This window comes from Syngnathus leptorhynchus, chromosome 22 (assembly GCF_054491065.1).
Source record: "Syngnathus leptorhynchus isolate UIUO chromosome 22, UIUO_Slep, whole genome shotgun sequence".
NCBI classification, from domain to species: domain Eukaryota; kingdom Metazoa; phylum Chordata; class Actinopteri; order Syngnathiformes; family Syngnathidae; genus Syngnathus; species Syngnathus leptorhynchus.
The window spans coordinates 5,742,458-5,756,299 of NC_141216.1; the positions used below are offsets into that span (position 1 = coordinate 5,742,458).

The window sequence follows — 13,842 nt, forward strand, 5'->3', positions numbered from 1 at the left end:
TTTGCCAAATAGACGGGGTGAGGCAACGGCGGTAGATTAGCCACGTTGAGATGATTGGGTTGAGGATTAAAAGGTTTTGAGAACAGACACGTTTGTTTACCCGATGAAGAAGTCTAACAATCGGCTGATTGGAGAAGCTGATTACACGCATTAACACACAAGCACGCGCATAGGGTGGGAGTAGGGGAGTACACAAAAGTCTGCTACTTGGTCCTATTAGAGCTGATTCAGGGAGTGTGCAATCAGAGAAGGTGTGTAACTAAAGCCTCTGTGTTAGAGGGTAAGGGAAGCCGGAGAAGAGCAGGCACAAGGAGTGCTCTGGTTACTATCAGCCTGTGCCTCGTCTTCATGTGCCAGAGAGTAAAGAACAGAGCCAAAGTTGCGAAAAAGAGCAGAGGAGTCAAAGCATAGCGAGATGGGAAAGGTGACAAAGGCAAAGCATCCTTTGGTGATGGACACCTTATGATTGGAGAAAAAGGAGTACTTGGATGGTTGAGGATGTTCTTGGTCACACTTAAAGAACCTGGTAGACCGAGCTTAAGTTCAGAAAATGAGGAGAAGATGACTAGCAAATGAAGACTCGGGAGTGAAGCGGTCAAAAAAGCTGGACGGGTTCAACAGGCGAGAGGGGGAAGCGGCACGCCGAAGATGAGGAGATAAGCGGTCCAGAGCAAAATGAGTCCACGCGGCACAAGAGACTGACGACAGGCTCTCCGCCGAGGAGCTTGACTCAAGTCTTTGCCGCGTCTAACCTGATTAGGCAAGTGGAGGCTGGGAGGGAAGGTGGAAAACCAAGGCAGGAATTACAACAGGTCATTTGGTGAAAGAAGACTCTTAAATCTGGGAGCCGGAATTAGAGCTGAAGAAACAGCGGAGAGGAAGCCACAAAACCACAGTAAGTAAATTAGGAGGCTGCGGCTGGAAAACTATCGCGAAAGCCATGGGTGGGGGTCGGAATTTGCCGGTCTCTGGAGTGCTTTCCACGTTGTACCTTAATGAATTGATTTCCTGTCTTAGCCATGTTTGCATTTCATCACTCCCCATGACATCACCTCTATTCGTTTTTTTTTTCCCCCGGCCCCTGTTGATTTAGCAGAGTGCTACAAAGAAAGGAATAAATCTAAATTAAATGCTAATTCTCCCACAACAGCATGAGTCGTTGGTAATTTTGTCAGATGGAGGAAATCTACCTTGTCAGCGCTGCAATTAACTGTAACAACTTCCATTCATTTATAAAATGGAATTTTAGTTTTCTCTCCCACTACGGATTGAAAGAATTATTGGAAGTTCGACAAGTACGGCAAACAAAGGGCAAAAAAATTGGAAACAAGCGGCATGAACGCTGCTGTTTTTTTTTTAAGGCCATGAAGTTGAACCTTTTGATCAGCTTTATGCATCCAACTTTATGGAAACAGTTTGGAGAAAGTTTATATCATCTATCTTGTGTTTTTGATTGTAGGTCGAGATGCCGTCCAATGGGAATCACGCTTTGACGCTTCAGTTTGGTCTGATCAACCACGAAGGCTTCTACCTCACAGCTGAGAGATTTGGCTTTAAGGTTGGGGGGAAAAAAATCCAATCAATTGCCGAATTACTAAATTAAATTCAAACAATATACATGTATAATAACTTTAAAAAAAAAATTAAAAGTCCAATCAATCCCTGAGCGACATGGCTCAAGGCAATTGGATTGGAGCATCCTGAAAACGCCTAACACTTTGCTATCCTTGTCTTTCAGCTCAATGCTTCAGCTCCAAGCATGAAGAAGAAGCAGATCTGGATTCTGGAGCAGGAGTCTCAGGACACCCGGGTGGTGTACCTGCGCAGCCACCTGGGACGCTACCTGGCCTCCGACAAGGACGGCAAGGTGAGCTGCGAGGCGGAGAGCCGCCACTCGGAATGCCGTTTCCTCATCGCGGCCCAGTCGGACGGTCGCTGGGCTCTTCAATCCGAGCGGCACCTCCGTTTCTTCGGCGGCTCCAGGGACTACCTGTCCTGCTTCGCTCAAGGCGTCACAGACGCCGAGCTGTGGGTGCTGCACCTGGCTCTCCACCCGCAGGCCAACTTGTTATCGGTGGCCCGCAAGCGCTACGCCCATCTCTCGGCGGAGGACGGCGAGATCTCGGTGGATATGAACATTCCCTGGGGGGTGGCCGCAATCCTGACCCTCGTCTACCAGAGCGGCAAGTACTGCCTGAAGACCTGCGACGGCCGCTTCCTCGGCAATGATGGGAAGCTGGCGAAGCAAAGCGGCAGGACGGCAACGTACACGCTAGAGCTCAAATGTGGAAAATTAGCTTTCAAAGACTGTGAGGGGAAGTATTTGTCTCCCATGGGCCCCAGCGGCACCTTGAGATCCGGCCGCTGTTCCAAACCGGGCAAAGACGAACTGTTTAACCTGGAGGAGAGCCAACCGCAAGTGGTTCTGACGGCAGCCAATGGGAAACACGTCTCCATGAGGCAAGGTAGGTAAAGCAAGTCTTACATGAAAAGGTGAAGTTGCCAAGATTGAATGAAACTCCGACAAATGCGACGTCTAATTGTGTTCTTCCGAGGTGTGAAAGCACAGCATTGTTTTCCGAGTCCTTTACCACATAATCAATCATAGAAATGTACTTTTTTTTTTTTTTAGAAGACGAAAAAAAAAAAAGTCTGGCTTTCCCTGTAGTGGCGTTGCTGGCTAATGCTGTTAACGCGCTTTTTTTTTTTTTTCCCCCCCCGCTGGGCCTTCTAAAACAGCTGCTTGTAACCTATATTGCACGTGGCAGAATTGTGTTGATATTGCATTATGTATTTATGCTTTGGTCTTGTCACAGGGCAGTTGAAGTGGGTTATTTGATCAGCGCCAGGGCGGACATGGCAGCGTTGATGGATTACAGCTGCTCCGCATCAGCTTCAAAGTCCATTCTCGTCCGAAAAACAAGGCCGCGTTTCTTTCATGCGTGCGCAAAACTCGAGATTACGATTGCCGGGGCTCATTTTACACCCGAGTAGAAGTACGCTACAAGTGCTCGCTAAGTGTTTGGTTGCTGAGGGTTGAAAGGCACGCGTTGGTCTGATTGGGGATGGATTAGCATACTGTCAGCATGCTGAGCCACTGGCTGCAGATTCTTGTCTGCGGGCTCGTGTTACTCCATCCCGGCTTGTTGAAACCCAATCTGACCCCCCCCCCCGTTCATTGTTTCTGGTTAGCGAAAGGGGGCTGCCGACAGAAACCAAATGACCGGGAGCGCGTTAAGATTGATTGGCTGAAGGGAAGGACTGGAAACGGCGAGAGAGTCCGCCGCATTGGGTGTAAATTTCCATCCTTGCATCGTGCCTACAGTTAGGTTTTCCTCACACAAACAAAAGCTTCGTCTTTCACAATCACACAGGCCCGCACACACTAACATAATGTCCCGCTGTGGCGAGTGGGTGGGGGGTGAAGTGTGTTGAATTATTAATGAAGTTAGTCCCCTGTTCCTGGAAGGTAAAGAGAGCGTCTGCTTTCAGAAACACAACCCCCCCCCCCCCCCTACCTTGGTCAAAAGCTTCTTGAGTCACCTAATCTAACCCACTGACCGCTGACTCCCTAACAATGCGGCGGAATATGACGTAAAAAGGGGTTCAGCAAAAAAAAAAAAAAAAAAGGATGATATTAGATCAGCAGTGGGCAATGCATTTACGCTACAGAGAGTACCGAAATATAAATATTTATTCATCTTTTTTATTTTATTTACCTTCATCTATGAATGTCCATCCAACCATATCAAATGTGGCCCTTGAGCGCAGGTTCCACATTGCATTGCAAATAAATATTTGCCCATAGCGGTATTCATTTAACAATACAGTCAGGTGGAACACAGTCCATACGGCAACGCTGGCCGCGTAGGAAATAAAGGAAATGGAAATATAGTTACGACTTAAACCGATGTCAGCATGAAACCTCCTGCACTGGATATAAAATCGTACAAATTCCAGGCTTGAGCCAAAATCTCCCAAATGCATGTACAAAAAATGGATTCTCCGTCTTACTCATTTGCCACAAAGAATTGTTGAGTAAGTCGAGAGAAGTGTACCTCTGCTGCTCGACGAGATGATAAAAGGAGACGGAGGTGAAAGGGAAAGCGGACAAGGGAGTAGACGACATGTTGTTTGGGGATTCTTAAGAACCGCAGTCAGTCACCGGACCTCACTTTGTGCGCATTCTTGTTGCTAATGGACTCAGCCAGTCCAGTAATCAAAGAGGCTTTGATGTTATTAAGATGAGAGATGCTGAAGATAATAACAATAAAGTCTTTCATTATTTATTCAGTTTTGCTTTTTACGCTTATCGTGTCGCCTGTACAAAAGATTATTTTTCCATCCAAACATTCCAAATGCTCACATGAACCCAAGGAAGAAAGTGGAAGTGAAAGGAGCAACATGAAAAGCAAGCCCAAATGCAGAAGAGCAAGATAGCAGATTGGGGGAAAGAAGAAATAAAGAGAGGCAGGAGGAGGAGGGGGGGGGGGGGGGTAGTGGCATCAGCTTGCCATTAATAATAGATGGCAGAGCTGATGGATTAGTCGGGCCTGCTCCACTTTCAAACTGCAGGTAGGACAAGACCGTTCTGGGGCGGCGTCCCAAAACGGAGGGGCATGCTAAGATTCTATCCGAGGGCCCGATTGTAAACAAGGAAAGTGAACTTACGTATCTGAAAGACGATCGCGGCTACGATCTTCTTGTGTATGCTTGAGCAAACCTTGCGATGGTCATCAGCACAGCTTTTGATATTTTTTTCAGATTGGTTCCTCAGATTTCAGCGTATCCAATCTCTTTCCTCCTCAGTCCTACCGTCCATTGACGGCACACCGGCTGCGATGTCCAGCTGAGCCCTGACGGAGGATCATTTCTAGGTTGAATTAGTGTGAAATGGACACATGGAATAGGTAGACAAAGCATGACATTGACTCAGGATGGAGGAGACTATATGAAAGTAACCCCCCCCCCCACCACCACCACCACTCCTTTCTACCTGGCATGGCCGCCACTCTGCTTCAAACATACGTACCTCGTTGGTATCAGTGATGAGTCACGCCTGCGCACGAACTCCCCCACTGACGCCTGATTTATCACGATTTAATAAGATGTGCATTAACGTGTCCAGGTAGCTTCAGAGAGCGGGCGTGACATCTTTGTCGCGTGTCGTCACACTCTCACTTGTCTCTCTTCCGCATGTAATTGAAATCAAAATCCACCTAAGGGGAGAGAAAAGAAATAAAAATGAGAAAATAAATGCAATCTGCTGAAATAATAAGGGAGAAGTGACAGTATGGTATATTAGATTCATCTCCATTTGCATCCATATCGTCTTTATAGATTTCGTGATGGTGGCGAGAAAAAAAATACAGCAGTGTTCTAAACCTTTTCTGAGCCAAGACACATTGTGGTTTTCTTCACTCAAAACTATTTTAGCTTAAAAATGTTCGAGGTCAACATTTGTCAAATAGCAATCAGTTTTTTTTGGGGGCTTTTTAAATCAAATCTTGCCTCTGAATACATATGGAATACATTTATATATAATATAAGCTTTTAGGCTTTAGAAAAGCCCTTCTTGCCTTTCCTAAATGAGCTTATTAACATAAATGCACTTTCATTTTTGTTCTGCCTACATTTGATCATCGCTTTCTTGAGAGTTGAGTGGCGTTGCCAATTATCTGCACATCCTGCTAAGTGTGGACCTATAAATCCAGCGCTCTTCCTGTTTTTTTTTTTTTTGGGGGGGGGGGGGCTTGATTCTTTTATTGAGGAGATTGAGGGGCTAGACGGGCAGCACTCGAAAGCTGATTATATCCGAAACCCAGCTGTGAGAGAGGGCAGATAGGCAGGCCCCAAAGGTGGGGCAAAGGTGGGGGTTTGGGGTGAGGGAGGAGGGGAGGGGGGTCAGGGGTGAGGAGCTCCAGAGATGATTAGAGAAGGATGACCAGGAAGAAGAGAGAGATAAGCGAACGGTTGTTAAGAGCTTAGTAATATTCATGGGGGGATATTGTGCAATGCATCGAATTAAAGCCTGCACAATCTGTCTGTCTCGTGGTCATGTGACTTTGCTCTTCCTTTCCCAGGCGTAAACCTCGCCGCCAACCAGGAAGACGAGACGGATGTGGAGACGTTTCAGATGGAGATGGACAAGGAGAGCAACAAGTGTACTTTTCGCACCAGCCGGGGTAACTACTGGGCCCTGGTGGCTCATGGAGGCATTCAGAGTACAGCCACACAAGTGTGAGTGGTGCGCTCATTCTTGGATGTCTTTATTAAGTTCAATCATTGGAAAAAATGTATATTTTATGTAGTTCAGCTAACACCATGTTTGCAATGGAGTGGATTGGTCACAAGATAGCATTAAAAGCAAACAATGGTAAATATATTTGCACCAAGAAGAATGGACAGTTGCTAGCTGTCAGTGATTCTATAGGTGAGTTTAAATTCCCGACAAAATCTCATCTCAGATTGATTTCTTTGAGTAAAGTGACTGTTTGGTTTTGTTTTTTGTCAAGGGGAGGATGAACAGCTGAGTCTGAAACTAACCAACCGGCCCACGTTGATCCTCCGAGGAGAGAATGGTTTCATCTGCCACCACAAGAACTCCAACACTTTGGATGCGAGCAGATCTGTTTACGATATCTTCAGCCTGCAATTCAGCAACGGCGCCTACCATATTAAAGGTCGGCACACCAAATTGGCTTTCAATAAAATGGTTCTTCATCATTCTGTGCTGTACTGCATTGTTTTTTTTACCCCGCAGGTGCGACCGGTCGCTTCTGGTACGTCAACAGTAGCGGATTGGTGTGCTCGGACGGTGAAGTGCCGGAGGATTTCGGCGTGGAACTCCCGGAGCGCGGCCGCCTAGCCATCCGCAGCAGGAGCGGCCACTATCTGCGCGGCGACCAGGGAGGCACGCTGAAAGCAGATGGACTCAGCTTGAACAGCTCGGCTTTGTGGGAGTATTAATAAAAAAATAAAAGGGGGGGGGGACGTACCTGTGACCTCGCTGTTGGATCTGTTGTCATGGAGACAGCAGTGCCTAGAAATTGAAGTTTGAGGTACAAGATGGAGGATGCATGGGAGGCCCTTATGATTTATTCCAATGAGTAGTCACAACATGATGGAACCTTTAGCATATTTTTGAGAGCAAGGACTATACAGCAGTCTATTTCCCCCCCCTCGCTGTTTCCTCAAGGAAAGTGTAATGACACCTCCCCCTCGTGGGGGGTCATTTGAGAAAGACACAGGGACTGTCAGGGGAAAATGGAGGTCACCTTTTAGACAGAGTCCTCATTAGTGTGGTACAAGTGGCCCACGGAGTTTATTAGCACATGAGATCAGGTTTCGTGAAACAGTAGATTCTACTGGACTGTAATTAACACTTATTCCCACTACATTAAATAATCACAGCTCTTTTTTTCCTTCCCTTGGTGGGAATGTAGACAAAGTAGTGATGGACATTTGAATAGAAATTGTGGTGAAACGTTCCTACAGTTCACTTGTACCATTTAATCAACTCAAACCAGTGTTATGATTACCAATGACAAAGTGTTAGCTGTGCAATGATGCTTGGTTTTTCCTTTTGCAATGAAGACAATACTGCACTTTTTTTTTCGTTTTCTAATTTCTGATCAAAGCTTTTTGTGTGTTGTCTCAATCTCTTCATTTATTTATTTACTACAAACATGTTTTTGCTGACTTTGCTTGGATAAACACATTGGACAGTAATATGCTGCCCCCTATTGGAATATTGAAGTATGAGCCATCAATGCTCCTTTGCAGCAATTTAAGAGTGTGGTCCCTTTATTAAATATTTTTTTTTAATTGCGTCTCATTTGTTAAAAAAGTATCTTGCGATATTTTTAGCAGGATTTTTTTTTTTTTATAGAAGTTATTGCACAGTTATCAGAAGACACACTTTATTGCTGTCAAATGAGTAATATGCTCAATTACAATATATGTAGACACTATACTTGGTCAGTCGTTAAATAATAAGCAGAGAATTTTCATTTTCTCTAAGTGCTTCATACACACTGAGAAGACATGACGTCACCTTGCTCGTGGACATGCCTTCACCAAAGTTACAGGAGACTCGACTTTGCCGGAGCTGCTGCAACATTTTCTGACAATCAGAATGGACAAAAACAGATCTTGTATTGACGAGTAGAATATTTAGTGACTTAGACATTATAGACAATTTGGGAAGTGAGTTTTTGCTTTTTTTTATATGAAAAATCGATTACAAGTCTTACCTCAGCACGCTGTAGGGCCTCTCTCATACGTAAATTCCGCATGCTGATTGTGGAAGAAGGCCTTTCAGGCACCCTCTGCAACAAATTCTGTATCAAAGCAAAAGAGATGTCGATTCTGAAAGGCACCAAAATATACTCAGAATAAATACAGGGTGTCCCAAAAAACAATAACTCACTCATTGTCTGACAACTACACAAAGATTTGGGAGTTTTTTTTGCCTTTAAAATGTTTAAAAATGAAATATGTGGTCAGTTAAAATGTGAGTAATTTCTTTTTTTTTTTTTAGTGCCACTCATTAGATTTCGACTTCCTGCATTCGGTCCAAAACGCAAAGGTGCATTTGTAACCTGTATTCTCCGCAAGACTGCATGATGCATTCCACACACAGCTCCCAATGAGAAGCTCTCGACCTGAAGCTCCACAATAGCCAGGGACTCCTCCGCCGCACCGTCGTCTGCGAGGTCAACCTGGACGACAAAGCCAAAGCCCATCAGTCATGCAACTTGCATTTTTCAAGGCGAAAAGGATAATTCAGAACATTTTAAAATACAAATCAGATCGAATGCCTTTCGCAATATTAAAGCAACAAAATGTGCATGTGACCTCTTTTGCCGTCAGTTTTATTGTGTGCCCGTTTGGTGCTCGAGCGTGGACGACAGAGCTGTCGATGGCCATCTTGTCTCCTCGCATCTTCACGCCTCCGTGGCCTTCACGGAGAAGCCAGTCCAGCAGCGTAACACACACGTTTGAAGGCATCGCTTTCGAGCTCCCCTCTGAAGGTTTCAACACGTCCCTTAGTAACTGCGACGACACCTTAATCGTCATAGAATGCAGATGCTTCTTCGCATTCCATTCTTCGCCACGGCGTGATTTCAAAAGCGCCCAGACGGGGTCCGCCGCGGTGACGTCGTATGGTCTAGATGCGACGTTTCTCTTTGACGGAGCGAGCGCCCGCAGAGCGTGCAAGCAATCCACCACCAGCGTGTTCAACGGTAAACTGACAAGACCGCCATCTGGGAGCGCCGTCGCTGCTTCCTCTTCAAGGAGGTCTGAGAGTGAGAAAGTGAGGGAGAAGGAAACGCTATAAGGTAACGACGAGTCTTCTGCGGTCGCCAGTGGCAGGGAAACCTCCAGTTTCTCGCCCGGGTGAACATTCTGAAGAGGGAATGAATAATGTGTAGAAGAGCTTTGCCCATTGGTGGAATTGCACAGGGAAGATGCGGTGATGTTTAATGTCCATCCTTGCTCCAGAATATGACCACTTCCATTTTCTAGGATGCATTTCAAATTCAAAGAGTCTTTTTGAAGCAATGTGATCCAGCTGGTAGTGGCGTGACATTGGATTGCAAGCGTCCCACTGTCTGCTCCAGCTTTCAATGAGAAGCTGATGTTGAGCACCTGATTCAGCTTTTTCAGGGTTTGGTTTCTGGATTTGATTGAAGCTTTCAGCACAGACGCTCTAAAAGGGAAAATAAGTTTACTGAATTTTTAATGACACATTAGATTCCCCCCCCCAGCATGTTAAAATGTGGCTGAATGCTACGGCAGCAATGTGGAAAATGGATACCTTCTAGAAACATTTCCGATAGCTGACAGAACATCTTTGATGCTGCGGCCAACGTGTGAAGAAGGAAGATGGGATGATCCGCCATCTTGCAATCCGACAGGCAAACTAATATTCCGCAGCTGGCCCCTGCAGGACAGTCCTAGCAGTTGAACTTGACCTGGTACAGAAATATTTTTCATAAATTGCACTTTTGAGTCACCCAAAAAAAAAAATCAACTAAAAAGCTTTATAACATCAGAACTGAATTTATTTGTACCTTTGGTTCTGAGGGATTCTATGTCAAAATTCCATGACTCACTGAGTTTTCTTACCTTCAGCGTTCCTTGCATGTCCGGTCAAGGCAATGACCTTACACACATTTAAACTGATGACATTCCGAAATGCAGCAGCTCCTTTTTGCAATCCTGCTTCTTCAGTGAAAGCGAATGTCAAATCCAGACCCAGCAAGTCTGAACCGGTGCTGTAGTAAAGGCAGCAACTATCAAGGCAGGCACACACTACAGGTCCAGGAACACACACCTCGGTAAAAGCAGTTCTGACGCCTCCTCCTTCCCGTCTTGCTTGTTTGGATGTGACAAGCACAACTTTGCCTTGTTCACCCAGTGCCACCAAACAGCCTACCGGTTCTGGTGGGGTCCCGGTAGGTGAACCGACAAACACCACAGGCTGATCGAGGCTGTGGAGGACTCGGAGTTGCGATCCTGGAACACGATGAGCGGCAAAACACAGACGGCCATCCGGCAGACCGCAGAGAAAAAACGGTGAGTTGGCTAGGGAAGCGTCTATCCCGAATAGGAGTTTGAAGAGGACCGGCTCGAGGGAGATGTGACCACTTGGTAAATTCGATGAGGATGGTGAATCTGCAGGGTGGACACAAATCAGCACTGGCCTCCTTTCGCCGGACTCATCTGAGTCTGATATCAACGGCAGTTTAAATGAACCAAGTGTTTCATAGCCACTGAATTTTGACACTTCAGCTATTTTGTAGCGTGTCAACAGCCAGGATGTTTTGGTCCGCTTGAGGTTCAGCAGCACAGAGTTGATCACGAGTAGGGCTAATACTCCATCTTCTCTGATAACGAGTTGCTTGGAGGATACATTAACACGAGGTACAGTAGAGGATGCTTCCAAGCTTTGAACCCTGAGGTGAACAGAAATCACTTGCATTAGGGCAGTATTTCCCCAAACGTTATTCCCTCTTCCACGTGGCTATAATTACATCCATGATGTTTTATGAATACTGTCTTTCTGATACATTGAGCACCCTTGCGCTTATAAAGGTGATTATCAATAAAACAGCAGTTGTAGTAGTGTGCAGGCCAGTGATATATGAAAAAAAAAAAAAGTTCTCACCTGGAGGGTAAAGATGACAAACAGATCCCATAAACTCCACTGCAGCAGGCCACATAGAGGGTCTGCTTGTCTTCATTCAAGACCAGGTCTCTCACAGGGACAGGAAAGATGAAGACCACCTGGAGGAATTGAATTATTAGCGGGGCTGGGTGATTGCATTGATTAATCCAATTCAATTTCTATGGGTCATTTTTATAAGTGATATGAAAAGTGCCCCAAACGGTGGCATTATGGTGGGATAAAATGTCCCCTAAATTTTGATAAATCATGAAAACATATCCTAAACTTGCCTTCAACTGTCTGTCTTGGTAGTTGTATACGTAAACCTCGTCGCCTCCAGTGCAAAGGAAAATATGGGATCCCACTCTCAGAGTGCTTGACGCTGAAGAAAAGCCAAACTCTGTCAGCGTGTCAACTACACATCTGCCTTGCATCACTACAACTCCCCAAAAATTAAACGTGGGTGAAGTTAGAGACAATTCACAATTAATACATTTAGAACATTTGACGTAGCTTATGTCCCACCGGATGAGAAACACAGAACATTTCGCGCGTGGAATTCTGACCAATAGCAGTTGAGAACATTCTTTCTCTGGTGTTTAATGGCAGTTGGTAAATAGCAGTTCGACGCATTACTGCCACTTACTGGATAGTCATTAACATTACGCCAAAGCACGTAGTTTACTTTCATTTTGTTACGACCTAATAATACTACAATTTGGCTTTTTGCAAAATCTCAGAGTGTATACAAACATTACCATTCCCCTCTGGAATTTGACCTGATACCAAACAACTGAACTCATTTATGGAGCACTTTAAGAACAACAGGAAATATGTCTGTTGTCAGTAAAGGTAATAATTAAAATTAATCCAAAATAGTGTTAAAATACTTTTTTCCCCTCAAACTACTACATCTAATGTTGCATAAAATGCTTTGCTATGGTTCAAATATAAGCAAATTGACCACTAGGTGGTAGTAATCATAATACGCCTCTGTTTTTACACCTAGAAGAAAAAGAAAGCATCATCCAATCAAAACGCCTACTGTTGAAGGCGACTGGAATTTGAAAACCGGAGTGGCGATAAACATTCACACGAAAGAAAAAATGGCAGAGCTAAATAAAATGGAGCTGTTTCCTGAGGATATCTTTAAACCGTACCTTTACGAGAATAGGCTGCAGACATTTGAGGGGTGGCCATTCGACAAAGACTGCGCTTGCACGCCGGAAAACGTGAGTATTTGTTGTTGAGCCCTGAGCTAACCACGTAAGCCGTTGAATAGCTACAAATTTAAAACCAAAATGGAATCACTCCAAATGTGTTGATCATGCGTTTCCACAGATGGCAAAAGCTGGCTTCATACATACGCCTTCGGATAACAGCCCAGATGTCGCCATGTGTTTCTTTTGCCTTAAAGAGTTGGAAGGCTGGGAGCCCGATGATGACCCAGAGTAAGATGTATACATTGCTATATTGCTCTGCAGTTTCTTGGTACTCTCCTTTTACACAGCAAAAAAAAAAACTTGAGAAATGTCCACCTAAGCCTTGCAAGTTTGCAATCCAAGTGTTTAAAAGCAGCAACTTGTACAAAACACGTCACAGTGTACAAACAAAAGTACCTTCAATGTCTAAGATTGCTTCCTCAACTGCTTCATTGTGTCTCCATTTGACAGGAAGGAGCACAAATCCCATTCACCTTCATGTCACTTCATTGCCCTGAAGAAAAACGTGGAAGAGCTGACCGTGGAAGAGATTTTAAAGCTGCAATTGGAGAGACACACTTTTGAAGTTGTATGTTACTCTAATTTGAGATTTTACAAATATAAATATATGACTGTAAACATCTGTGTATCTAATGCTATGTTTTTTTTCCCACTTGCAGAAAAAATCCTGTAACCAGGCCATCCAAAAATTTAAGGAGGCAGCCAGTAAGAAAAGAGCAGAAATAATCAAGTCAGCTCAGAGTGAAGATTAGCAAATGGGGGACACTGGTGTGTCATTTCTGTATCTATTTTGGCTTTTGTGTCACTTTGTGTGTCTTTATTCATTCAACCTGTTTCTATTGCTTCACCTCTGTTTATGCTGACACTATTTTACTACAAAATCTGTTCTCTTTTTTTTTTTTTTATATCGACAGATTCCTTTCTTCAGACATGTCTGTGTAAATATATAAGCGTAAATGGAATGAACGCTTCAATTAGATAACCGATGTCTTGTAAATTTAACAATAAAGTTTCAAAAGGATTGCGTAGGACATATTGCGCCCCCTTGTGGAGTCACCCGGCAGAACAGATGCCATTTCAAAGCTCACCCACTTGAGGGTGTACCATGTCCCTAAACTGCCTTGGCATCAGAAGCATCAAGCACAACTGGGGGACAAATAATTACTTCAGAAATAATTTCACAGAAGAAAGCATTCATCCTGTTTCCATGTGCTCTTCACTTGGCTCGCTAACATGAAATAATTCGCCGGCCTTAAAATAGCCATGTTTGCGTCTGTCGCAAGAGAACTTTGAACGGCGACGCAACACGGGAACTTTAAAACACACAAACACAACACACTCACAGACAACTGGATTCCTGCTGCTGGATCCTTTCATAAAGATACATTATTGCCATATCCTATGATGTTTCCATGGCAACCTTAAGATCCTGTGCAGACAAAA

General features: G+C 44.6%; 3 protein-coding genes across 5 annotated transcripts in view; 2 read left to right on the forward strand and 1 right to left on the reverse strand.

Annotated features, from left to right (window-relative positions):
• Positions 1 to 13,842, reverse strand: part of faap100 (FA core complex associated protein 100) — a 30,683-nt gene that overhangs the window by 15,577 nt on the left and 1,264 nt on the right. The window contains exons 2-13 of one of the 2 annotated variants that reach the window (XM_085903871.1): positions 12,796 to 13,828; positions 11,467 to 11,558; positions 11,177 to 11,295; positions 10,135 to 10,964; positions 9,824 to 9,980; positions 8,860 to 9,715; positions 8,604 to 8,723; positions 8,256 to 8,342; positions 6,757 to 8,125; positions 6,551 to 6,669; positions 5,033 to 5,219; positions 4,672 to 4,856 (exon numbers count right to left, since the gene is read on the reverse strand). In XM_085903871.1, the coding sequence (XP_085759997.1) occupies positions 7,988 to 8,125; positions 8,256 to 8,342; positions 8,604 to 8,723; positions 8,860 to 9,715; positions 9,824 to 9,980; positions 10,135 to 10,964; positions 11,177 to 11,295; positions 11,467 to 11,558; positions 12,796 to 12,868 (2,472 nt within the window). In that variant the 5' untranslated portion in view covers positions 12,869 to 13,828 and the 3' untranslated portion in view covers positions 4,672 to 4,856; positions 5,033 to 5,219; positions 6,551 to 6,669; positions 6,757 to 7,987. Of the gene's footprint in view, positions 1 to 4,671; positions 4,857 to 5,032; positions 5,220 to 6,550; positions 6,670 to 6,756; positions 8,126 to 8,255; positions 8,343 to 8,603; positions 8,724 to 8,859; positions 9,716 to 9,823; positions 9,981 to 10,134; positions 10,965 to 11,176; positions 11,296 to 11,466; positions 12,676 to 12,795; positions 13,829 to 13,842 lie in introns of those variants that run through there. The other variant, XM_085903872.1, reaches the window with a different exon arrangement.
• On the forward strand, positions 1,466 to 6,969 carry fscn2b (fascin actin-bundling protein 2b, retinal). Of its 2 annotated transcripts, none has more exons than XM_085903875.1 (6): positions 1,466 to 1,558; positions 1,739 to 2,465; positions 6,084 to 6,240; positions 6,312 to 6,451; positions 6,489 to 6,683; positions 6,764 to 6,969. In XM_085903875.1, exons 1-6 carry the CDS (start codon positions 1,466 to 1,468, stop codon positions 6,967 to 6,969), a joined length of 1,518 nt encoding a protein of 505 aa, XP_085760001.1. The 2 variants fall into 2 exon arrangements, with proteins under 2 accessions (XP_085760001.1, XP_085760002.1); XM_085903876.1 differs by having other exon boundaries at positions 6,312 to 6,433; positions 6,516 to 6,683.
• birc5a (baculoviral IAP repeat containing 5a) lies at positions 12,186 to 13,430 on the forward strand. Its single transcript, XM_085903886.1, has 4 exons — positions 12,186 to 12,408; positions 12,518 to 12,627; positions 12,850 to 12,967; positions 13,059 to 13,430. The coding sequence occupies exons 1-4, from the start codon at positions 12,283 to 12,285 to the stop codon at positions 13,149 to 13,151; spliced, it is 447 nt and encodes a 148-aa protein (XP_085760012.1). The 5' UTR covers positions 12,186 to 12,282; the 3' UTR covers positions 13,152 to 13,430.